Source organism: Lineus longissimus, chromosome 3 (assembly GCF_910592395.1).
Source record: "Lineus longissimus chromosome 3, tnLinLong1.2, whole genome shotgun sequence".
Taxonomy (NCBI): domain Eukaryota; kingdom Metazoa; phylum Nemertea; class Pilidiophora; order Heteronemertea; family Lineidae; genus Lineus; species Lineus longissimus.
The window spans coordinates 18208667-18235910 of record NC_088310.1 but is presented as its reverse complement, the minus strand read 5'-3'; the positions used below and the strand labels follow the sequence as shown (position 1 = coordinate 18235910).

Genomic DNA, 27244 nt, shown 5'->3' with positions numbered 1-27244 from the left:
ACTACCGGAGTCGGCTCCTTTTTGCGTCCGGGAGGAGAAAGGAGGGGGGAGTCACCTCTTCCGGCCAGCACCCCTTGGGCGAAAGGAGTGCTTAGTCGGACCGGATCCACCCTGGTTAGAGGAAGTATTTTTCCTCTTTCCAGTCCGGCGACCCTCCGCTTCCCGTCGGAAGGATCCAGCAGGAGCAGGCTGACTAGGCGGGGTAGGCCTAGGCAGGACCTGCCTGGCGTACGGGATTGAACCCGATGCCTGCTGGGGCCTCTCTATCTTTCTAGCGTTAGGTAGAGAGGTCTTGGCCCTCTGTGTCGCAGTGGGGGCATATAATTTGTCCCAATCTTTCTGTGCTTGAGCCGCCTCTTGTACAGAATCTGCGAACAGGAAAGAACCGTCCATAGGAGCGGTTCTTAAGGCCCCTTCCAGCTGGAGGGATCTGATGACATTGAGAGAGCCCAGTGCGGCGTCTCTACGGAGTAGGACGCTATTTGCTGCGGTCTTGGCGGACAGCGCAATAGCGTGCCTAATCGAATGTGACAAGGATGTCACAAGCGATTTTGTGTCATCAGATAGTGACTCATTATCTTTTAGGGATCTGGCTAGGGCCAGGTTAGTGTGCTCTGCGTAGGAGAGCACCGCTAAAGTGTTTTTGGCCAGACCCTCTTGTGCTCTAAGGTCTCGGTAAGCCGAGGAGGAGGTCACCCTAGGCACGAGTTGGTCCAGCTGTACATCGTCCTTTAATATGGAAGTCGATGCTGCAGCTGGACAGCCGGCCGAGCTGACTCGATAATAGTCAGCGCGGTACTGCCTAACGGGAGGAAGTTGTGCCGTGAACAACTTCCCCGGTTTACACCAAGCTTCCGGTCCGACTGCCGGAAGGACAGGGATGGAAGTACGTTGGTGGGCGCCTTGTGAGTCTCTGATTGTACGCTCCAAAAGTTCAGAGACTGCTAACACCGACGGGGAGGGAGGAAGGAATTCAAGTGCCCGAGTGGAGCCTTGAGAAACCTGTGGATTGGGATCCACTTCCTGTCCCCAGAGTGAAAAGGTCGGTGTTGACAAGGCTGGCAGTTCCGGCGGGGTAGGGCACAGATCCTGCGGGAGGTACGCTCTGATCAAGGATCTGAGTGTCCTCATATCCGACAGGATACTGGCCTCCTCTGGTGACAGCTCCTCCTGATTGGGGGAGCGGTAGCCTGGCTGAGAACTCTCGTTCTCAGAAAATTCCTCTAAAATAGAGGAATCGGATGGTGGGTATCCGATGGGACCAGGCGCACCAGAGGAACCGGAACCCTGCTCCAGATGGCTGAGTCTATCAGAAAGACCTGCTACCATCTGGATGAGCTGGGACAGTTGCTGTCCCGACTCGGGTTCCGGACCCGACGTGCGGCTTCTCTCAACGACGGGCGGTTGAGGCGAGGGTGAGCGCATAAGCGAACCCTGGAAGCCGTATGTGCGGGCGAATGGGTCTTCCGGAAGCGGAAGTTGCCCATATTCTGAACCAGAGTTCAGATGTCCTCTCTGCGTAGCTCGTTCCATGGGAACGACGCCTCTGCTACGAGGAGGGGGTGGCACTTCCGGTTGGTTCCACCCAAGAGGTTGGCCAACGTAGGAAGGTGCCTGCATTTCCGGTAGGACGAAGTCCGAAACCGGAAATGCCCGTAACTCCTTCGCCGGTATGGAGCTACCGGAAGCCCTTTTAGAAGGAGGTACGGAGGGCGGAAACGCTGTTACCGAAGACGCATGGCGTTTCGGAGGTGGCGTTATAAGGTCCGGCCCTACTCTACTGTGTCCGTGAGGACTGGGGTTATTTCGCAGTAAAGACTGAGAAAAACCCCCAGTAGAGTCTTCGGTTACTGAAAAACGGGAACCCGCGTCAGTAACCGGAACTGCAATCGGCGGACCGGAAGCAGGGTGCTCCCGCGGGTACAAAGGGCTTGTACTCGGGGGAGCGGACGACAGGGGAACCGGAAGGTTCCCTGAGGTCCGGGGTATATTAAACCCTTGGAGACTTATTGGATGTAAGTCTCCCTTGGGACCACATACATTAATAATGTCAGATCCCGCATCCTTCGCAGCCGCGGCCGGAACCGGAACTCGGCTGACGGAAGGGGTGGTGGCGGGAGGTTTGCTAGACCTCCGGGTTATATGCCCGGAAACGGAACCGGAAGAGGGTTTAGGCGTCTTCGCGGCCCGTTTCCCGCCACCAGACGCATTCCTTTGTGGTGAGACAAAGGATGCCGTCGGAGGGGTACGCCATATAAAAAATGGTACCAATGACAATAAAAACACTGGGAACCCCAAGTAGGCCAGAAAGGACGCAATAATTAATGGAAAGGAAAACATGCCTACTTGAATTAAACACTATTGCAATAGATCTGAGTCTTGTTTATTACAATAGAGCGGAGAATAGCCTACTTAACTCTACCCTACCAAGATCAAAATAATGGAGCCGGGTCGACTAAGCTAGCTAAGAAAATGTCTATAATTAAATAGACTGGACAATACTAATGCCAAGATTAGTTTGGCGGTCTACTCCGTAGGTGAATGAACCCAAAAATCGTCTAGACTTGGCTGGTTGAATTTGGTTTTAAATCGAATTCACGGCAGCTTTGAAAAAACGATGTGCTTCGTAGAAGCACAAGAGTAAAGACTGAATATGGCGGCATGAGATCGGCGCGATCTCGCGGGATCGGTCAGGGCGCCGCCTGGCGGCCGAGCTGTTAACTCAGTTCTCCCTTTAGAAAATTAAAGGGATACTCTTGTGTTTGAGCCCAAATGGAGTAACATGCAAAAGTGTTCCATAGGTAAGTTTGAATGACACAAAATGAATACACTGAAGGGTTGCCCATAGGCACCACCATTTTGGCTAAAAGTTGAAATCCTGAAGCAATTAGAGCTCTTTCAAAACGAAGTGAATGCCACTTTCGTGGGTGGGGAGTTGGTTCTCTTCTCCATGAGAACATACTTACACAAAAGGATCGAATTTGGTAGCAATTTTTCCAAGTATTTTACAGCAGGCAAGTCTGGACTGGACTGACTGAGAGAGCTGTCCCTTCGCTACGGCGATGGCTAAAACCTGAAACAAGATTAAACATTATCAGTGTTCTCCACAAAGCCATTTGTCAGGCCGGCCCACCCTACCTTGGCAGCTTACCACCCTACCCAACCTTGATCTAGAATTCTGTAAGGGGTTTCTAAAGGCCACCCAACCTAAAATTGCTGGTCATCTTACCTCGGGTTGGACACTGGCAAAACCTCTTGAATATCAAGGGTACCACCCCACCTTGAGAAAACCCTGTGGAGAACACCAGGCATCCCACCCTACCTTGGAAGCAGCCACCCTACCTTGATCTAGAATTTTGTAAAGGGTTTCTATGGGCCACCCGACCTAAAATTGCTGGTCATCTCACCTTGTGTTGCACACTGGCAAAACTTCTTGAATATCAAGGGTACTACCCTAACCTTAGAAAACCCTTTGGAAACCCTGATTACAAAGGACTCATTGACGTCGAGTCAAGTCATCGTCTCCAATTTCTCTTCCCCCCCTCCACACCAACAACTGTACTAACACACAGATATCTAACGGCAATCACGATGCCTGGACTCCATAACCCTTCACACTCACTTGACATGGTCCTGGAAAAACTCTTCAACCTCGATCAAAACACTTCAAACCCAATCAAAGAAATACTAATTAACCCACTTATTCAACAACGCCTGATCGAGGAATATATAAGAAGCAAATAAGAAAGACTGGCAAGTATGTTGACAACGTTTATAGCTCTTTCGCTATAGGACCCGGGGTTTCCCGGGTCTGACACTGCGTACAGCTGGCCGGCAGTAATCTGTACTGCTAAATATTCCCCATGCTCTATAGTTTACAACAGTCCCTGTAGGTTTTTAGTTGGCTATATCTGAAATGGCAGCCCTGCACTCAATTCGAAGCAGAGTTTGCCCTAAGAATGGGTAAGGCTAGCTAATTACAATGAAACTTTTCCTCCCCAAGTTGGGATCCTGGCTGCCCGGTCTTAACCGGGATCCAGGCAATGGGTACGGAACACTGCAAAAACCTGCGGTACCGAAAGAGTAAGAGAAGCCGGAATACATAGTCGTTCTGATCCAAACCGTTTTAAAATCACTCCAGCATGAGCTGTACCACTCAAGGTCATTTTCATTACCAATAATGCTATCAACATCCTCCAAATTAAGATGTCCTTGAATATCCTATAACCGACCTATAGAATCAGCATCAATAGAATATCATGAAGCAATTTTGCAAATCGCACATTACTATAATCATTCAATACGTTTATTGACATGATATGATTGACCAAATATTGGGGATCATTAACTAAATTAGGTGGCAAGAAATGATTGTCATCAAATACCGACTTTATTGATGTGGTGCAGACCATCATCAAATGGGATTGGGCAAAGATTTGCTGCATTAGAGTCAACATTCATTTATATTTGCCTTGAGATTATTTTATTTTATTTCTTATTCCCCAAAGCAACTCTCATTACTTACATCTTTTTTGATGACGTCTTTTGGAAGAAGATCTATCACATCTAATAGCGTATCAAGCCAAGCTCCTGCTACATCTGCAATGAGAAAGAGGTCGAGAGACTGAGACAATTTTTCTTCACTTTTTAACTTGAGCCAAAACTATCAATTCCTTTCGGTAAGCGCTTCCTTCCTTTTTTTGAGCTCCTCCCTGTGGCAACCTGACGTCTTTCTCCACACAGCCTGCCCCGAGCTAGCCTTCTCCATACCTAATGGAATGATGATATCAGGTTCCTTCTGGGGCACTGTTCTGGTACCAATCTTATCTTTCCCTTGGATGGACTTGAGCTGAAACTGACCATTCCTTTCACTAGCTCCTCCTACTTTTAAGTGAGCGCCTCTCTGAGGCATCCTGACATCTTTCTCCACGCAGCATGACGTGAGTTAGTCTTCTACACATCCAACAGAATAATACTGGTTCCTTCTGCCTATGGGGCACTATACTGGTACCAATCTTTTCTTTCCCTTGGATGGACTTGAGCTGAAACTGACCATTCCTTTCACTAGCTCCTCCTACTTTTAAGTGAGCTCCTCTCTGAGGCAACCTGGCGTCGGTCTCCAAACAGCATGACCTGAGTTAGTCTTTTACATATCCTACAGAATAATACTGGTTATTTCTGCCTCTGGGGCACTATACTGGTACCAATCTTTTCTTTCCCTTGGATGAACTTGAGCTGAAACTGTCCATTCCTTTCAGTAGCTCCTCCTACTTTTCAGTGAGCTCCTCTCTGTGGTAACCTGGCGTCCGTCTCCACCCAGAATGACCCGAGTTAGTCTTCTACATATCCTTCAGAATAATACTGGGTTCCTTCTGCCTCTGGGGCACTTTACTGGTACCAATCTCATCTTTCCCTTGGATGGACTTGAGCTGAAACGGTCCATTCCATTCAGTAGCTCCTCCTACTTTTAAGTGAGCGCCTCTCTGAGGTATCCTGGCGTCCGTCTCCATGCAGCATGACCTGAGTTAGTCTTCTACATATCCAACAGGATAATACTGGTTCCTTCTGCCTATGGGGCACTATACTGGTACTAATCTTATCTTTCCCTTGGATGGACTTGAGCTGAAACTGACCATTCCTTTCACAAGCTCCTCCTACTTTTAAGTGAGCTCCTCTCTGAGGCAACCTGGCGTCGGTCTCCACACAGCATGACCCGAGTTAGTCTTTTACATATCCTACAGAATAATACTGGATATTTCTGCCTCTGGGGCACTATACTGGTACCAATCTTATCTTTCCCTTGGATGGACTTGAGCTGAAACTGTCCATTCCTTTCAGTAGCTCCTCCTACTTTTCAGTGAGCTCCTCTCTGTGGTAACCTGGCGTCCGTCTCCACCCAGAATGACCCGAGTTAGTCTTCTACATATCCTACAGAATAATACTGGGTTCCTTCTGCCTCTGGGGCACTATACTGGTACCAATCTTATCTTTCCCTTGGATGGACTTGAGCTGAAACGGTCAATTTCTTTCAGTAAGCCGGTCTTTCTTTTGAGTGAGCTCCTCTCTGTACCAACCAGGCATCTTTCTCCACACAGCATGACCTGAGTTAGTCTTCTACATATCCTACAGAATGATACTGGGTTCCTTCTGGGGCACTATGCTAGTACCAATCTTTTCCCTCTCTTGAATGGACCATTTGTTGTCGCAGGGAGATCAGTGGCAAAGTGGTTAGACGGAGGTACGCGGCTGATAAATCCAATCAGAGCCCAACCACAGAGGCATGCAAAACGCTCAAAGGAATGAATGCCGAAAAAGACTGCTAATGCAAAGAAGAAGAAGAGTAGCAGAAGTGCCTGGAAGGAAGAAGATTTTAAGGCTGAAAACCACGAAAGTGAGTTTGCCGCAAGAGTCAAATAGTTACCATTTTCAAGCAAAAAGAGGAAGAGTCGACATCCATGTCTGTGTTGCTGCTGATGAGGGAGGTGAAATCCACGTTTGGTGACAACCAAATTGATCATCACAAGCCCGGGCTTATACGCTTGGATCAGATTGAGGTACCAGAAAAAGAATCTGAACCGCACTGAGAAGCTCTCTTCTGTTCAATCAATGATATGTTGTTCCAGAATGTCCTGACACATTTGAATTTCACAATGATGATGATGTCTAATTGTACTTCAAGCACACACACACTGTCACATACTGCGCGTTTAAAACACTAGAATTTCACTAGTAATCAAATACATTGCTGTAACAGTCTCTCTTTCCTGCCTCAGCAATATGGATCAGTCATGTTTTTTCGTGCAAATTGATAGCTGAAGATCTTAATCATACACCAATGATATTGAGACAAGTCCTTGAAAACTATCGCAGTTCTGATTGGACCTGCCTCTTTTGTCCTCTGTTTGGATTATTACGCACTTCTCAAACACGCCATGAATGTTTCGTCAAGGAGAGACAATCGTTACCACGAGATGCTTGATAACGAAAGGCGACTCTGATTCACAGATGTCGTCGAGGACGTCTGCTTTGAAAACAATCGGATCCTCGTCAACAATGAACAACACGAGCAATCAAATTCATCTTGAGAGGAGTTGCAGGCAGAAAATGAATCAATCATTGCCTTTTTCGTATCCACTTCCCCTTGCTTTATCAATGGGGAAAATGAGCTCAACTCAGCCTCACTTTTGTCTATTACAATTTTCTCAAGACAAACAGCATCAATTCTGAAGTCATTGCAACGACTTTGACGCTGTCTCTTTCGTACATTCCATTGTCACCCTTGTAAATTGCAGTTTTCACAAGACATCACTGCTGAAATACACAACTCCTTCACTGTTATGTTTGCACCTCAATAGAGAAATCTGGCATTGTAATTTCGAATGCGTATTGCGCTGCCAATGCTCTGACTTTGTCGCATTCATGCGTCAGTCTCAGACTATCGTTTCACACGCTGTATCAACGCTGAAATGCACAAATCTGATACCTCATCATATCGTAACTTAAGACTATCAATGGTGAAATGCACAATCGCACTCGGACCATTGATTGATGGCATCTGTTAACGATGACATTGTCACATCCACATCACCTGAAGTGGCGGAAATAACGAGTCAAATGTCCAACAAATCACCAGGTTCTGAGATAATGAGGTGTGCGTTTTTTAGTAGGTCTTCCGGCATCTCTCACTGGAGTTGCTGGTTGATTGGAGTAATTGACAGTGTAGGGTCGAACCACAGGAAAACGATTAATTGGGTGGAGTGAACTAGCGGTTACATAGAGCAGAAGTTTTTCTTCAGTGGTAAAGAATGATGCTTCAAGATTTGCACGAGGAAAGGATCAAGTTTGTTGTTGATGTGGGTTAAGCAGAGCAAATATGACACTGCAGAGTGATGGTGGAATTCTGGCCGACTTCATCAACACCCTTCAGGATTAGCCAAGCTATGACAACTTACTCTTATCTTTGGTCTGTCCAACTCAATCTCCATGATTGCATCTTGCCCACCAAGGATTCTGCATCCTATTCAGATTAAGTTCAGCTAAGTTTGAAGGGAGTATAAGACCATGAGGTTCAGGACACAGTATGATTTGTTGCAATCAGAGTCTCACAATCGTTCCATCATTTGCATTGAACTTGGCAACATTCTTGGGAGTTGCTTCCCAGATTGCCAAGACTTTCAAAAGAACTCTGACAATGAGTCTGAAACCCAAAGCGCAGTCAGATGACTGAAAGTCATGTACCGACTTGTCTGGGAGTTGAGTCGGCAAGCGAGCGCTCAAACCAGATGTCAAAGGGACGTGATGTTCCTCGTACTGAACATCAAACAGACGTCGAAACGTCAACACAGAGCTTAAGACCAAGACTTCATGAATCACGGCAGAACCTGGGGATCAAACGCCACAATCACTTTGATGACAGCCAATCAAAGGGGCGACTTTGTAACAAGACTTGCCAATCAAATGAAGCTTCACAGGGAATTGATTGCCAGTATGGCGTAGACCAAGGGAACTGGCATATGGTCGCATATATCTTAATCGTCACTGACTTTTGATACTTGAAGACCAGTCATCTAATTGCATCTCCTCAAGTTATCAAAAGGCAGACTGTCACAATGTGACCCACAAAAACTGCGATAGTGGCATCAATGATCGAGACAATCAGATTAAAATCACAGAATTTCACTTCACGTACTGATCTATGCTAAACTCATTGTGGGGACAAGCAAAGCTGAAATTAATTTGAGCCAGTCTTTTTAATGCCTAAAGTGAACCTAATCTCTTTTATGAACAAATTTCATAGATTCCGTGAGAATGATGTCATCACAAATTGACTTGTCACTGCAATGGGATAAACTCCGTACCAATTCACTGCTTAATCTCCATATCAGATGAATGCATCTGGAGGAGGGTCCCCGCTCCTTGGGAAGGATGCTGTAACATCTGCCACAAGAGTCGATGAATCACGCCAACTAAATCCAAGTAACCCTGGTCATCTCCTTACCGTTTCGCTAACGTTAGAGTTTAGCGTTGTTGGAATTTCACACCATTGTTCCAGCGATGTGTCATGCTAAATCCCGGTGCAAGTGTTTCTGGAGTGCCATGGTGACATTCTTGCATTAGCATCGTCATCGATATCATCTCGGTGACGTTGCACTACATCTTCATGGGGATGTATTCCGCCTCTAATCTGGACCAGAGCAACCCTCATCGCTGATGACACGCCCAATATCTATTCGAGATGGCATGGAATCTCTGACCATCTGCTCAGGGTACATACTCATAGTGGTATCTTGAGGTTCTTTGTATTTGCTAATGATTCACGATCGACTCTGGTTGACCTTCAAAAGTTAATTGGGTCCAAATACCAATACAATTAGATCACCATCAATGCTCCTCTCCTCCACGAACATTCCTGGATCAAAACGTCCAGAAGAGCACTGCGAGACCACCATCAGCAGCATTGAGTGGAGGAAGCTCCGAATGCTGGAAAAAAGATGGAATCTATCCCGACTACTACGTAATTAATCACGCAACCCTTCACTTCCTTTTTCACAGATCCTGGACAATGCCCACCGAAAAGCAGAAAAGTTAATTTCAATTTCATGACTAGTTTTTCAACTAGAGACACGGCAAATCTTGTTTCATAGCAAGGCAAATCTTGTTACATCTCCATTCACTTCCGATTACTCTTTCCCCTCCGATGATGTATCACTCCTCCTCGCACCGATAGCTGATCTACGGTTCGTGTAAAACCTGACCAGTATTCGATTGGCCAGGGAACCTGGCGTCACTATCACAAGCTGTGAATCATGATTTCTTTCATGTGCTTCGAATATCAATATCCTGGCAAGAAAAGCTGATGGCATAAAAGAATCTTTTTTGGTGAACGGCAAGCTGCTGTATGGAAGTCGTTTTCTGTCTGGATCTCAATACCATCGGGTTTAAATTTAAAGGACAGAGAACTTTTTTGGTAACTCCAGCATGAGGCAACTCAGAAACCTCCACCTCACTTCCTGTTATTGACGAAGCGGAAGCAATCTCTGAAGTCATTTCCAACTTCAAAGGAAGTGTTGATTGAGGCAAAAATCTTGCCGAAAAAAGCCTTCTTGAGACCGACCAACAGACAGAACATGAACGACAAATCACTCCCCGATATCGACAAGGCCAAAGCAAAACTCTGCAGCCATTTCCAACCTCCAAGGAACTGTTGATGAGTAAAAGCTGTTGAATCCCATCAAGGACTGATGAGACCTGTCGAGGGCTGCCTTAGCCACAAATGATGAGAGACACCTGGATTAAGGCAAGGTATGGCCATGATCTCTCAGTTTCAAGGTTACTTCCTAGTTGGAGACTTCCGTAGAAGGATTTTTTCCCAATCTTCTCCACATGCAAGGCTGACTATACAACTGTCACCTATGTAGGAAATAGGAAAATCGTTACACTTTTTTTAGCATCTTTGCTCACTCACTGTCACACCACAAGGATGGGAATTGAGATTTTGAAGACGTAGGTGAAACAGACCAAACACAAGTTTTAGAATGTCGGTTTTTGACTGACTTCTTCACAAACTGGATGCTGAATCTTTCAGAATCAGAAGACTAAACTAGTAAAAGCTGACACTATGAAAAAGTTAATTTTCAAAGCAATTCTACTTTGTATATCATTTCCTGTGGTTTCTGCAAAGTATCTATAGTAGAAGCATCGCTTTGAGTTTCGTCGCTCTATCGTCTTCATAGCATTTTGTGCCTGTGGCACCATATGGGGAATGGAGAACGCTAAAATCAATACGCAATGTATAATTTGAAAGAGATCTTAATTTGGGAATTATTGATTTCCACTTCCTAGTTAATCCTGAATATGCTGTGTCAGGAAGCCAAGGCAGCACCATTGGTGATGTCTGCAGCCTCCATTTTCACCCAACTCAAGTAGCAATTTGGTTCCATCCCGGTGAAAGTCATCCTTGTCCCAAGACATGAAGACCATCAACACTGCACCATTAAGTATACACATCATTTAACCTGGATCCAGGTTGGTTAATCAGACAGCAATTAAGATTGATGTCGATAATTAAACAAGAACAAAAGGATGTCACCGCGGTGATGACTCAGGAGGGACCAGCAATGGGAGATCAAATGTGCCGAATATGTTTTTTTCATGTCAAAGCCCAATTTTCATAACACTATCTTTTCTCACATTGATGGACTCACTGCATCTGAGTTTATCTTCAGTCAAGCAGTAGGTCAGGGACTGAAATTAATTAAACCCAACCTGATTTATTGGCAAAATGCTGCTGAAGGAATCAAAATCTTTAGCTCTTTTGCTGCTCATCACCTCCGCGATTTGGCATATATCTCAGTACGTTGATGTTCGCAAACTGCATCTGTGTTCCTGGGGTGAGATATTGGGAAAAGAAACCGCTAGTTACAGCAAATAAACCATAGTCTATGCTCAGCTTAAAATAGCGCAGGTCTGATGCTACCTTTATAGATTAGTGAGCTATTCTGAGCTCATTAGCGACTAGCTAAATGTCATTCCAATAACTAATGAGAGGACAAGACAGCTCCAAATAGACTCCTCAATTATTCAAACAGTCGCTCTCAGCCATGTTAAATATTAAAACCAGTTAACATAGCATTTCTAATGTAGCATGGCAATGTATTTGTGTTGAAAATCGATAGAGAATCTACCGTCCAAGGAATTAATCACTGTGATTGCGCATCATGCAATTATTCAAAGGTTGATATCTGTAAATCGCATTGCCTTTGAGTTTGAACATCTCACAGGAAGTATACTAGGTTCTTGCAGCTGTGCTGATTCCAGCAGACTGTAAATTGCACCCAACATAAAGCTTGTCAGGGGTCTCAAACAGTGCCAATTCGCATCATAAAATCTCGAAAAAACAACAGAAGTATTCAACTGAACCCCTGAGAGATTTGGTTCTTCGTCGAGCAAAACTTTCTAGACATCATTCCACAGAGCCATGAACCAGCTCTGAAATGAAGTCGGCTCCATTTTCAAACTTTTTTCCCAAGCCATAGTTCCATTCCTTAGCCTATATCTTAAATTTCAAACCACTTTCCCAAGCAGCAGTTCCAATCCTGGAGCTACATTACCAACAGCTCAGTGGAGAAGTTCAAGTTTCACCCTGAATGCATGTTGAAATTATCATCGGTGCATGCTCGAATCCTACCGCCATGTCAAGAATGTTCAAGACGTTATCAGGCATCATCAATCCATCACTACTGATTCCCTTCATTAGATATAGTAATATGCCGCTCACACACTCCTAGGGTGCTTTATAAGCTTCTTTGGAACAACCAATGGTGGTGTGGAAAAAAATTAACACACGCCATCGAATTTGTCCGCAAGACCCGTCTTCAGCGAACGCAGACAAGAAAGGTTCCTGCGCCCAGACAATATCGATCTGGAACCAGTCGTGTGTTATAGCTGGCTGATTACCAATTTTAACTTGGGCCCGAGGCAGGGGAATCTGTACTTTAGTCATTGGCATTGACATACAAGTAGGAGATTGCCGATAATACTACCATGTACGGTTAGATGAGCCATGCTTCCTCCATGCCCTCAGCTGCTGATACAGAGAGCGAGAACCCTCTCCAGATAACACTTCTTCCATTGCCTCTTTTAACGAGAGTTCAATCTAAAACCAGTGCTCATCCACAAATTGAGATGTATCCCCGACATAAGGGGTTAAACCAGTCCAAGATACATTCCACTTAGCTGACAAGTATTTACCAAGATATCTAAGCACCTTAGCAAAACATATGAAAGATATTGTCTGACATATCTACACCCCTAAACCAATCATCACCAATGCTAAATATTTGAAATCGGCTAGACAAACTTATGTCAGGTAAGAAAATATATGCTGATTGGGTTGTTGGCGATCACGTTGCCTGACTCATGAAGTCATAGCGCACTCCATGCTAATCCAGGTAGCGCTAGCATGCTAACATCAACATTGGGGAGCATGCTAGCTTGAACTGCATGGAAAACTACCAATGTCAAACATCCTACTTTACCACAACTTTTTTTTCAATGCTTCTCACCGATAATTTACCTTGGTTTGAATGGTGGAAAAGGAATCTTAGCAGCAGATTTCATACTGAACCTGGATGCAACTACAATGTAGTTTGCAATTCCTGTACAACCTTTCAAGCAATATAGTGTTTGCAACTCGGTTTAGTCTAGGAAAGTAGGAACTCGGCTAAGTCAAGCAATCTCAGAGATTGCCACTCGTCTAAACGAATGCAACTCGACTCAGTCATGCAATCTCATTGTATGCAACTAAGCTAGTATGCAACTTGGCTAAGCCAAGCAATCTCAGAGTATGCAACTTGGCTGATTCAAGCAATCTCAGAGTATGCAACTTGGGTGAATCAAGCAATCTCAGAGTATGCAACTCGGCTGAATCAAGCAATCTCAGAGTATGCAACTTGGCTAAGTCAAGCAATCTCAGCGAATGCAACTTGGGTAAGTCAAGCAATCTCTGAGAATAAAACTTTATAGCTATGTAGGACATTTCAGTTTTTATCTTGTAGAATAGTTTACTGTAGGAGATTGATATCTAGAGATCTTTCGTGAGAATCTTCCAGATTTTAGTGAAGTGATATTAGCGTTTAAGACAATGTAGCTTGTATAAGTAATGTGGAATGCTGTCAGGAATTGTAAACATTGCTTTGACAAGTTGGCATGATTGGCAATTCAATATGTTATGCTATCATGTACAACTGATAATAAGGACAAGTCTAAATTTAACCTTATTCCTCAACCTTAGATGATCAATGTGCTCAGACATTCCCCTGATGACTATTATAGAAGTTGACTATAGCTCCTCCATTATTCAGGCCAAGACTGCCTAGGGTTCCAGACAAAGCAACGCTTGCCTTTGATGGTGGTAAGATACTGATATCATAGAAAGTTATCTAAAGCTAGGAAGCGGTTAGAGATGCACGATCTGAATACAGCTGACCAGGACCACAGCAGAGAATTGAGACGTGTCCTTCCAAAGTTGATGTTGACATCTCGTGTTGCAGTAGTGAGTGTGCTCCAATCTGTTGATTCTCTGGAATTTGGAGAGCTGGACAGTAGGAAACTGCAAGAACTCTACCAAGACAGGCTCTCCTTATCCTTGGTGGACATCCATTCCAGTTTAGCGTTTTTTCACAACGACATTGCTCCAGGTCCGAGGTTCCTGCCTCATTACCTAAACCTGTCAGCCCTCTTATGCTCAATTACCACAAACCTTTTCCCAACATTTTCTCCAAGAATTCTTCAGCATGAGCCACTCCAAGTGCCCTTGACTCATGTGCTAATGGTCACCTAATTGCCTGCCTACTCCATTTCCGTTTGATGGCTCTCTTAGCAGCTATTTGGACCGTTTTTCTTTGAGTTTTTCTTGGATGAGGTCACATAATCAAGGTTAAGTGACCCACTATTAACAAAACGCTCCTGAAAATGATTTGCACGTTCCAAAACACTCATTAGCGAGTAAATAGCAAAGATGAATTTGCTTGGTGCTTCATTTTGGGTTTTTTTAACACGAGGGATCTAAAACCATGCCAATACACCTCAAGACATAAATCAATAGAGTGTGCAACTCTCCGAAGTGTGTTTCACTGCCGGTGGTCCAGAGCAAAACAATTACAACATCAGCAAACAGTTTTAAAGTGAATTATCTGCCCAGAACTTTCTCTTGTTTCCGAAGCATTCCAGGAATTACTGCTTAGAGCCATTAGAAGTGTGAAACTGGTCCCAGGACCTGCAATGAACAGGACTCCTGAGACTTGGTCGAAACTACAGTTTGCCTCCCCCTTCAAGAAAAGCTGCCCTGAAACTTCTCGGTGACGAAGTTTTCTTGAAGTTTTCTTGAACTTACCAGGATCTCGGCTGTCCACACTCATAAGAATAGTCTGAAGGAATGTTTGCGTATAATTCTGGACCGGTACGAGCTCTTTCTGCAGAATCTGTAGGAATGCACTGCTGGCAGCAAGTTGCATCTCAGCCTGGGCAAGGTGAAGCACCTCCTGAAATGACAAGATGAATCAATTTGATGATATTATTTGGAATGGTAGACCCCTAGTGTGGGATTTAAAACAAAATGACCCATACTCTCCCTACACCACAAAGAAACAGGGTAACAAGGCATTCTCTGACAAGATGTGCTTTGAAGCTGTCGGGTCAACGACTGCCTTTGGGTAGAACCGCTGGACAGTAGCCAATGACTGAAGAAAGGGGAGACGAGTTAATTGTGACTGATCTTTACAACAGGAGGAGAAGTATCAGAAGAAGACCTATAAGTTTTGCAAAGTACATCAAGAAACTTTGCCAAGACTTAACAAGGAATCCCATTTTCCCTTGTGGCATGTTCCTGATCATTTTACAACACTAAGTACAACACAAATCAAGAGTTGGGGCTAATAAAGATGTAGTTTACTATTTACATGATTTAGAGACTATGAGGTGAGACCGCAGTTCGTCGATAACGATAGCGCACAAAGGTGCATGGTCCAAGTTAACTTTCTCTTTTCATTCAGAAGACTGATGCCCTGGGATGGAGATGAAAGATGACTTCCCACTTGTTTGTACCACATTCCTTCACGAAACGAGATAACTAGTGTTTTTACCAAATTGCCCTGGTACCTATCTGTGCACCTGCAACTGCTCCTGGTGCATGCCATTTGTACCTGCTTTCTTACCACTATGAAAAGTCAATTGCCCTCTTTCGCTTCAAGCAAAAGGTTTTTTATAAGACTGTCTGTGAAGAAACATTCCTCACACACAATGAAAAAGAGCACTGAATATAGTTTTACAGTTTAAGTTCGTGTTTATAGTCTGATATCAACAGTTAAATATATCATCAAACTTTAACTCCAGTCTTCCCAGAACATTTCAGTAGAACTCAATCGACCTTGTTTTGAGCTACATGTACAATCGAAGCATTTCCGACAAGAACCCATTTGGGTGGAGTTAGGCAAGTTAAGACAAAGCAACGTGCCAAGATTCTCACGCATTGGGAATCAGACCAGGGACATAACAAGCTGCCAGCCAGAGACCTGAGCCACTGGACCACCACAACTTCTAATTGCTGTCAGTATCCAGGTCTTACTCTTAGAACCGTAACTTCTTCTACTTTCACTTTGTAGTTGGAGGAGTTATTCTGCAGAGAGTATTTTTCCTCCAAGGAGGGTCTTTGCATGTCACTATGGTTACACAATCATCAGGGTTATTGGCCTTGTGACTCCAAATTCAGCTGTTTGGAACTGTAGAAGTGCAGCCACTGTGGAAACTGTCAGATTGTTGTTTAAATAACCTATATTGTTGACAAACATTGATGCTAAACAGAAAGTAACTCCACTTTCATTATGTGAGGACAGTCCAATTCTACTACAGTGTACCAAGAGCAGATCCAAATTCCCCTTGAAGAGAAAACCAACTCCACTTTCATTCTGTGAATACTACCAAGAGCAGATCTGAATTCCCCCTGCAATGAAGAGAAAACCAACTCCACTTTCATTCTGTGAATACTACCAAGAGCAGATCTGAATTCCCCCTGCGGTGAAGAGAAAACTAACTCCACTTTCATTCTGTGAATACTACCAAGAGCAGATCTGAATTCCCCCTGCAATGAAGAGAAAACCAACTCCACTTTCATTCTGTGAATACTACCAAGAGCAGATCTGAATTCCCCCTGCAATGAAGAGAAAACCAACTCCACTTTCATTCTGTGAATACTACCAAGAGCAGATCTGTATTCCCCCTGCGGTGAAGAGAAAACCAACTCCACTTTCATTCTGTGAATACTACCAAGAGCAGATCTGTATTCCCCCTGTGATGAAGAGAAAACCAACTCCACTTTCATTCTGTGAATACTACCAAGAGCAGATCTGAATTCCCCCTGCGGTGAAGAGAAAACCAACTCCACTTTCATTCTGTGAATACTACCAAGAGCAGATCTGTATTCCCCCTGCGGTGAAGAGAAAACCAACTCCACTTTCATTCTGTGAATACTACCAAGAGCTGATCTGAATTCCCCCTACGATGAAGAGAAACCAACCCCACTTTCATCCTGGGAAGCCAGACCATTTCTACTACCAGATCCGAATTCCCCCTGCGATGAAGAGAAAACCAACTCCACTTTCATTCTGTGAAGCCAGACCAATTCTACTACCAGATCTGAATTCCCCCTGCGATGAAGAGAAAACCAACTCCACTTTCATCCTGGGAAGCCAGATCAATTCTCCTACCAGATCTCCGAATTCCCCCTGCGATGAAGAGAAAACCAACTCCACTCACATTCTGTTAAGCCAGACCAATTCTACTACAGTACTACCAAGAGCAGAATCAAATTCTCCCTCGAATCGGGCAGTCGCTGAACAAAGAAACCTAGTAATCAATCTGACCAGCAATCTACTCTGTTTCCATTATTCAAATAAAATCTCGCCAGCATCAAATCGGACATAGCAATCATCGTAAAAAGTCAGCAACAGTTGCAACATGATCTCCTCTCCTATACGGCCAACAACGGACAGCAAAAAACAAGCAACATCAATGCATCTCTAAATGTTGATTTGATTTGGGAGAAGCTCGCTTCGGAGGTTGGGAGATTATCTGACTAGATGGTATCCGGATGAAATAGATGGGAGATACATTACATTTACAGAACGAGGTTCCTCTTGATTATTCGAGCGCAGCAGCTTTTGGGCATGGATGAACCGAGTGCGAACAATTCCTGCTATACGCCTAGTTTAGTTGATATTTTGTAGCCGGATAACAAAAGTGATGGTTTAAGGCCATGACTGTGCAGCCAAGGTGTCACAAGGGGAGATTAATTGAATGCAATCATGAGATCCTGACCTGGAGCCTGACTTGATCTGATTGAAACTGCTGAGGACATGGAGGGAGATTCACAGAGAGCTGATTCCTAATATTACTTCATCACAAAGATTTGTCAACAGACACATGTCTTCCTTTGCACATCATACCTTCTCGTTATGTGTCTAAAGACAGCTTTTTAGGTTCGATGAAGAAATCACAACGTGAGAAATGGATTGGGAACTAAACAAAGCAGAGAGCTTTGGCTCAATCTTCCGTCGGCGTATTATCTCCAATAATATGGCAACTAAAGCTGCTCTTACAAAAGCTGTGAGTTCCTAATGCTTTTCCTTTCTTGCCAATAGGTAAATCTTCATTTGATACACACCAACATTGGCAACAACACTGACAAGATAATCCCTTTGAATAGAATGTTGCCAACGAGGCATTGCTTTCAGATCTTCAATATTCTCTGTAACATCTTCCAATACGCCTTTCAAGATGGACAGAGTTTTCTTGAGAATAAGCAATTACTCAATATCAACTGTGCATCTTTTCAAAATCCATCAAAACAAAACATCCCCCAACAATTTCCCTACCAGACAAGTCATCCCGCCAATCGTCAACAATGTCAATTTCCTGTCGGGGAGAGATTGTCAATATGCATATGAGACGGGCGTTGATTAAAAATGGAGAGAGTAATGGATATCTTAGACATATTCTGTTGACGTGTTATGAGAGGTTGCTTGGCAACAGAACATTTACATTTTATTCTAACGACACAAAGCCGAATCTCCAAGTATGTGGCATCATTATTTTACTATAAAATAGCTCTCTTAACAGGCCCACTTCACACATAATTGTAATATTTATGTTGATTTTTAACTATTGCACCTACCAAAGATGGTGAACATAATTCCCAACTTAACTTAGGCTTGCATTTGAATGATAATCATGTTACTCACCCAGCACAACATCATCATATATTCCCGTGGAACAACAAACTTTGTGTGTGTTTCCGATGATCCAAGTTCACTCCTTGCTCAGGGTAGTAGACCAAGGGTACCAGTAGGTAAATTGCCCATCCATAAAGACCTAGATGCAACTCACAGAGCTAACAGTCTCCTTCAGTCAAAATATGGACTAACATGAAGTCCCTACTGTCCGTACTGAGATGATCATCAAAATGGACTAGCCAACCAATGCTTTTTCTCAGCAATCTCGACTCTGATATAATTACAAGTAACGAAACCTAAGAGATGTTATGATTCAAAAGATAACTCTGTCATCTGGACAGGTGACCTCTCTCTAACTACCCCGACAGCCTCCACGAACTGTCACGGAGGAATCTAAATATTTCTCTAGTAGAGATATTCTAGAATGCTTCTTGCTTGTCACCATTCACCCAAGGCCCTTTCATTAGCAAGTCTTAGGATCATGAAAAAAGACTCAACTCCTGTGTGGTCCGAATACCAATCTTTCTTTTTTTGGTATAAAACCTAATTTCTGAATCTGCCACAGAAGCTGTCCTATGAATTATATTTCAAATTGGCATGGATTCAACGGAACAACTACCTCGGAAAAAGGATTATTGGAATAAACGGTAACTCTACCTCTACTGCTCTCGCACGCAGAACAAATTGCTCTCTTTTATCGAATTACCATTGCCTGTAATCACGATAACTGGCAGACAGAAAGAAATTGCCCTGAATTTAAGTAGGCAACAGCACCAGAAGAAATACTGTAACCTTGCCTCATTATTTGGAGAACATTTTCCAATCATCTTCACAATGGCTGAACGACTCAAAAGCTTCTAAGTCTGCTTCTCTCGCACGCACAGTCTTGGAGCCGGTCTCCATGGAAGCCAAGCTTCATCAAAAGGATGACAATTTGTAGACTTGGCTGCTCAACGGAGGTAAGAACAGGCGGAGTCAATAATCCGATTAGGAACCAACACACTGCCTTTCCTTTCATTCAATTCGATGTGCTTCTGTTCAACAAGACACATCTAGATGATGGAAGCGACAAAATATGGTGACACATTTAAATTCGATGCGAAAGACTCCTCCAATCCCATCTCATAAATATAGAAGATGAAAACACTGAGAGGCTAATGAGACGTTTAGTAAGAAGAGCAGGTGGAGTGATTAACACCCAATGACATTATTGCCGTAGTTTACTGGTAAAGCATTAACTGGGAGATGCGGCATAGGACATAACTCTTCTGAGCTAAATGTGTGACATGGAAAGCGCTATTACCATCTGATTTACTCCACTATGAAGTGTAGGGCATCATGGTAACATGCCAGCTTGTCAAAGAACTTCATTGCTGCAATTTCATGGCTTTGGATGACATTGGAAGCAGTAGGACATTCGCAGTGCTGGACTTGCGCTCGGCAGCCTGAATGCCCAAAGCAAAGAACAGACGTCAGGTGGTTCCGGGAAAACAGTCTGAGGAAGAACTCAGAGAAAGTTGCTCCACAGAGAAAAGTAATCATGAAATTCAACCACGACCTGATAATTTGTTAAAACAGACGCCATGACCAAGCAATTAGAGAACTAACCAAGCCTAATGACAGGTGGTAAGAGGATGCGCTGAGTGAGAGAGTGGAGATGGCTCCTTGCTGACCACAACTCAAGGCAAAGCTACAATGCGAAAAGGTGAACTCTTTACAAACCTGGGCTAAGAGGTAAAGCCACGCAATTCGAACCTTCTGAATCAGTGATAAGCCAAAGAGAACACCAGAAGGATCAGATAAACAAGACCAAGGAATGGACAACATGAGAGCAACCCCAAACGACCTTGTCCAGGCAGACAGATCAAGCTTTACAAGTGTTACCTGCCACCTCTAAGAGATATCCAAGGAAAATCAAAACCTCTACAGAGATTAAGTGGTCTCATCAAACCACAAGGGAGCCAATCTTTGAACCAAGAATCCACCTTACCTGAAAGGACCGAGAGAGTTCAAAGATCGCTTGAGATAACTTCCATCAAGTTGCATCAGAGGAATTTCACCACAGATTACACAGATCCTTTCCTCCACAAAGTCTTTCAGGGCAAAACACACAAAACAGTCAATTTCTTACCATTTACATTGTAAAGATGAAAGGGGGCACCTATAGACAATGATACATCACTCTGGTTCTGGCAGTTTCCCAAAGAATCTAGCAAGAGATGATGAATTCAAAGTTGGTGTGAATACTAATGTCTCATTCCAGCCAGAAAAAGTGATATGTGAGATAGTTCTCGCAAGGGCCATCTTGGCTTTAGAGATAAGGGTGACCATGGTGATGAGTGGGAAAAGAAGCTGAAAATGACAACGGTCCAAGGGACCCAAGAACAATTGCAATAGATGAAAATTTATGATAATTGCTGATTGAGAGTCAAATGACGATGCCGATGACAACATCAGATCTACTATTCAAAGACCGCCATCTCTTTCGCATTGGGCTAGCAGACACACAGCATGCTCCTGTAGACACAAGGGACAGACTCCCATCCACATCCATTCCTTGACGACTGTTACCTCCTGCCAAGAGAAATAAGGTTTGGTCAGACGATGTCAACTACACAGCTGAACTCTGCGAGACCAAGAGGGAACTGGAGCCAACAGTCCACTTCATAAACCAGACCAGACTCGGGACCGGACTACACATTTGAACAGCTGGTTAATGCTAAGAAGAAGAAGAAAAAAGACATTCAATTTACAGTATCCTATGTGATGCCAAAATGTACTCAGAGCTTCGACAAACAATCTCTGGGGGAGTGATCATTTCTCACCTCATGCCTGTCCATCCAAATCCAATCACAAATCTCCTCATCAAGAAATGACACACATTTTCCACCAATTCCGACATCCTCCTTGGGTTCTGATGGACACAGGTCCACAGGGAAGTCAGAAACCTTGGGTTCTGATAGACACATGTCCACAGGAAAGTCCGAAAAGTCAATAAAACCACAAAGAACAGGATCACCTTCCATCAGAATGAGAGAAGGGGCTAAGGATTACCATTCCATTCAGTTCAGGAATGCATCTGACGTCCAAATCGTAAGTGAATACGATGCACATGGCTGTATTTCTTAACACCAGGTACAAATGCCACATCCAAAGATAGACAGCAATCATAATCATTGATGGAGACCATCGATACTTGAGATCTATATTTTCTCTGCCATGTGGTGGCAATACTCGTGGCTCATATCAAAACTCATACAAACTACACCCAAACACATTATTTTTTTATTGAGTCACTTCGATACATCGGGGGGGGGGGGGGAAGAGTCAACAAAAGTTGATGATGGCTTATAACAGCTCACTTGGCTAGCAGAAATGGCAGAGCCGATGGTAGTTTATAATAGCTCAATTGGCTTTGAGAAATGGCAGATGATAACTTATAACAGCTTACTTAGCTCTGTGCAGATGGTAGCTTATAACAGCTCACTTGGCTAGCAGAAATGGCAGAGCCGATGGTAGCTTATAACAGCTCAATTGGCTTTGAGAAATGGCAGATGATAACTTATAACAGCTAACTTAGCTCCGTGCAGATAGTAGCTTATAACAGCTCACTTAGCTTGCAGAAATGGCAGATCATGGTTTATGACTGTTAACTTAGCTAGCAGATGGTAGCTTAAAACAACTCTTTGGCTTGCAGACACGGCAGATCATGGTTTATGACACCACTATTAGCGAGCAGATGGTAGCTTAAAACAACTCTTTGGCTTGCAGACACGGCAGATCATGGTTTATGACACCACTATTAGCTAGCAGATGGTAGCTTAAAACAACTCTTTGGCTTGCAGACACGGCAGATCATGGCTTATGACACTTCACTTAGCTAGCACATGGTAGCTTGAAACATCTCTTTGGCTTGCAGACACGGCAGATCATGGCTTATGACACCTCACTTAGGTAGCAGCATATGATGGCCTATATAACAGCTCACTTCTTGCATCCTGTCTGTAGCTTCATACTCTGTATTCCATTATTTACCACTTTGGAGCTTTTGCTTATCATCAGAGTCAGAGTGTTAACACATAATACTCATCTTCAAAACACGCACCACTTCTATGAAATCAGATGACATGATTTATTCATTATGGTACAAACAGTTCATATACAGAGCCAAAACAAATTCTCAGTTTCCGGAAAACTATCAGAACAAATCATGATTGTGGGTGAACTATTTCTAACATACACACACCCAAAAAAACAATTGTTAAAGAACAGTTAATTTAATTTTCAATGATCTTAACAAAATGGTTGAGTTTCAAATCAGTTCCATCCTTCAGCAAATTACAAACCTGGCCAGAAAAGTAGCGATGCATCCAGCTTGTATTCTACAGACCAGGCTGATCGATCGTTTCTCATCCTTTAACAACTTCAAGCCAGACGGGTTTGAAAACATGCTAGCATCTTCAAAGAAATCAGTTATGGCCAGCTCACTCAACACTGACTTCAAGGAGAGAAACTTCCCATTGTGCTTTTTATGAGCGTTTTCGAGTTGCCGTTTTGAGTCTTAGGTTACATTTTCCTAACAGGGATTCTGTGTTCCTCATGCTCTTGAAGGAAAATGTTATCAGAAATCGATTGTCTGAGTGGATGGAGCTGTTGAAGGTTATGAGCTCCAAGTGAAGATGATGTAACTTTCAAAAGCTGTTCATTTGTGGGATTGGCAAGGATGGTGATGGCACGACAGTTTAGTCCTTTGAAGGTCATACTTTCAATTCTGGAGTTCCCCCATCACCCTTCTTCAACTTGGCAGGAAACTCAATGATTCAGATCTTGCAACATTGATGATATCAGGGATGTTTCCAAATTTGGCAACATTCGTGATTCTATTCTATTAACGAAACTGTAAATATCTACCATTTTTATGCTTCCTAATCGCTCTTAACTTCTTTATTTGATTCCTGAATGGTAAGCAAGATTACAGGTATGGTTCAACATAACATCCGAAAGCTGAGCCAAGCCACTTGTCAATTAACAGCTTCAATCTCTTGGGCGAACCCATCCAACTTCGGTGTCGAATTTTATCCATCCACTAATAAATCTTGTATGAATTTCTCTGGTTGCCACAGGAACATGAACATGTGAGGTCGCCACATTAATTCACATCTGTTGACGTATGAGATGCACTCAATTTATCATACAGGAGCACTTAATTTTTTGCCTCTATCTAAACTGTGAATCAAATGTTGGCATTATTGTTGGCTTTCCTCCTCAGCAGACTGTATACACTGCCGAGTGACTGCATCTCATCCATAAAGATCCCCAGCTTTCCTCCTCAGCAGACCTCTCATCCATAAAGATGGATTCCCATCATTGAGTAGAAACTGAGTAGTCAACATACTCATGGAGATGGGTAAGATGCTGAAGTACTGACATACATTTTATTGATTGCGATCTTCTAAGTGTCATATACTTCTCCTTTGAGTTCCTGTTTATCTGTACTAAAATATCAAGTCTTGGTAGGCCTATTGGTCATAAAAGTGGTTAATCCGCTTCACCAAGTTTTTGTGTGTAACAGGGAGGAAGGACAACTGGTATTATTGACGGCAATGGGACACGCAGGATTAGACACAGATGGTATCTATCTCAGCTTGACCAGTCTGATTCCAATCTTAACATATAGTTGTTTTGGGGGAAGAACGAATCATTGTGTATGATCATCAGCATGGCCAGTACTTGCCTCAGGTTTACGTTTGACATGGTCCTCTGGGAATGCCTGTTTCTCAACTCATGCATTAATCAAAATACTTAGTCTGCTCGTTCATAACATCATAGGAAGCCTCACTGATTTGGCATACGTGCTCGATGTACACCTTGACAAGGTAAGGGTGGAAAAATGTGAAGGTTCATCACATTCTACCCAATTTACTTATTACACGTACCACTTCCACAAAAAGGTGAAAACATCCATCAATTCTCATTTGAACTGAAAGTATACTTGTTTCCACTATTGATGTTAGCCAAAATATCATCAGAATGCTGACTCAGCAAAAATTCTCCTTTATCTCGAAAGTTGCACCTGATACGTTGCTTTGTCCGGCCAAACAAAAACCTGGACTGGTGAAAAAGCATGACCATTCTTTTCCCTGAGTAATCTGAAAGGAATCATGCATCAAACAGCTTGTTTTTCTTGATGGTAACAATGTGCTTTAATAGCATTGTGTCATAGTGCATCAAGGAAGCAATGATTTTTACTTGCATCTGGTGCATCATGGAAGCAATGTTCTTACTTGCATTAGGATTTGGAGATAAAAGGCTCTTTGAGAGAAGATGGAAAATGACCTGTGACATTGAGCTGTATGTTGGAACTAATCAAACTTGACATTGAGGAAGTATATGTCTCCGAGTATGGGTTACAAAAGCATCAACTGTTGGCATCATTTGAACAGTAAAAATATTACGCATCCTTGCATATGCGGGTAGCATCCTTTGCGTATGCGGGTAACTACAAAACAGGCGTTCTTATGACAACACGGAATGACATGATGTCATCCAAAAGTTACATTGGGAGTTATTCGATATTTTCATCTGAAGGTTTAGCAGGAAGTGTGCCCCTGATAGTACTGAGTCCACCCAATATTGAAATACAGAGATTGTCAACACTTTCAAGTGTTTATGGTAATTAAAACTCAGGACTAGTTCAGGAGGTCAAGTATTGCCCAGGGACAGAGAAGATGTAGCGCCTACTAAACAATATGACCAACGTGTCATTCAGAATGAGCGTCCTCAAATTTACCAAACTGTGAAACATCATGAAACGGCAACAGAATTATCAACAGCAACTCATAACTCGAAGTTTATGACACAAATCAGATGGAAATTTCCGAGAAAATTTCTGATCATATGATTCTGGCTGGTAGAAAGTGACACAAACTCTATTTTAACCAAGCTGATTATGATGAGTGTATCGACCAGTTGACTGATCACGGTCCGTGTTCCTATCGATCATCTTTCCTGATTTCACCTCAGCCATGTAAACATTCAGTTGACTCAACCGACCAGCTGCCGCCGCTAGACATAGCCATCACTGTTTGTAAAACGTTGACAAATCATTTTCAACTTGGCATCTGCTTGATGTAGCTTGACGTCAGATCAGAACCGCAAAATGGAAGCGGGGGCAAGATTGCAAATCAAGATTAGGTCCCCAATACTGTGGAGATACACTGGGTTGCAATTTTGAGATGTTGGAACACAGCAATTTACTTTTTGACTGAATTTGGCCCACCAACAAAGAGAAACCTTTAGAGATTTCTTTTAATCCACAATAAACTGATTTATGATTGGATCCAAGGCACCTTCTCTGCCTCTGACGGCTACATCATCAATGGCGTTCGATTCGTACAAGAGAAGTAACGGCAGGATGGGATTCACTATAGACAGTGGTGGCCACATCCCTGGCAACATCTATCGTCTTGCTAGGAAGTATTGGGAACTTACTAATAATAGAGTAGCCGAGAGAGGGGGATGCCACATCGAAATAAGATTCCTAAAAGGAGGGGAGGGGCAAATCATCTGGATGGACCCCCTCTCGCGCTACACTTTCCGCATCAGCCGAGGAAAGAATGACTGCATGAAGGGTAGGGGAAGATATTCATGCCCTCGACGTTTTATTTGTCGCCAGGGTGTATAACTGACAGCGGTATTGCTTTCACGAAATCAACTTACCCTGACTTTTGGTACAACGCGTCGCATACAGTCCGCATTGTTATCCCTGAGGAGATCCGGTAGCTGGTTGATGACACTGATCTGTTGAACCTCCTGACCAGAACTGAAAAGAGAAGAACGGTGGAATACATGAACCTCCAGCCGACAGATAAGACGTGTATACCTCAGATATCAATCTGAAAAGAATGTTTGGAGAACATATAGGGCTGCAAAAATTAAGGAGTCTATGGTAGCTCTTCTGAGTTGAAAAGTTCCTTTGGGGTGCTCAATTCGTCCAAAAGAAACCCAAAACTCACAAAAACAGACTGAACGTTTTTCTCATTTTCACTTAGATAGAACTATCAACAACAGAGCACTTGCATCGAGAACAAATTGCTTTTCCAACTTTTTCACTCTTCAGAAGCTAATGTGAAGTAGACTTGATTAGCAGAGTGTCCTGGCTGTGACGGCTATGCCATGGCAACCAACTCCTAGCTCCAGACATTTTCAACCACTTCAGGCAACGGTTCAGCCGAGTTATAGCCTACTATTATCACGTAGGAATGCTATGGTATCAAAATTATCACTCTCCCACCTTCTAAATAGTCAGATTGAATAACATGAACTACTGGTAACCTTTATTTGCTTATTTGAACTAGCAAAGCAATGTGAAAACTCTAGTGCCTCAGGGGTTGTGGCTAAGGAAAAGGCTTGAAACCCATACCCTGTCTTTTTTACAGATTTGCTGTGACCTTAATAGT

General features: G+C 43.3%; 1 protein-coding gene across 4 annotated transcripts in view; it reads right to left on the bottom strand.

Moving 5' to 3' along the window:
• LOC135484086 (serine/threonine-protein phosphatase 4 regulatory subunit 4-like) overlaps positions 1-27244 on the bottom strand; it is a 75222-nt gene that overhangs the window by 27455 nt on the left and 20523 nt on the right. For all 4 annotated transcript variants that reach the window (XM_064765188.1, XM_064765187.1, XM_064765190.1 and 1 more), the window contains 4 exons: positions 26505-26607; positions 14894-15041; positions 4526-4599; positions 2967-3073 (listed from right to left, as the gene is read on the bottom strand). In XM_064765188.1, coding sequence (XP_064621258.1) covers positions 2967-3073; positions 4526-4599; positions 14894-15041; positions 26505-26607 — 432 coding nt within the window. The remainder of the gene's footprint in view (positions 1-2966; positions 3074-4525; positions 4600-14893; positions 15042-26504; positions 26608-27244) is intronic.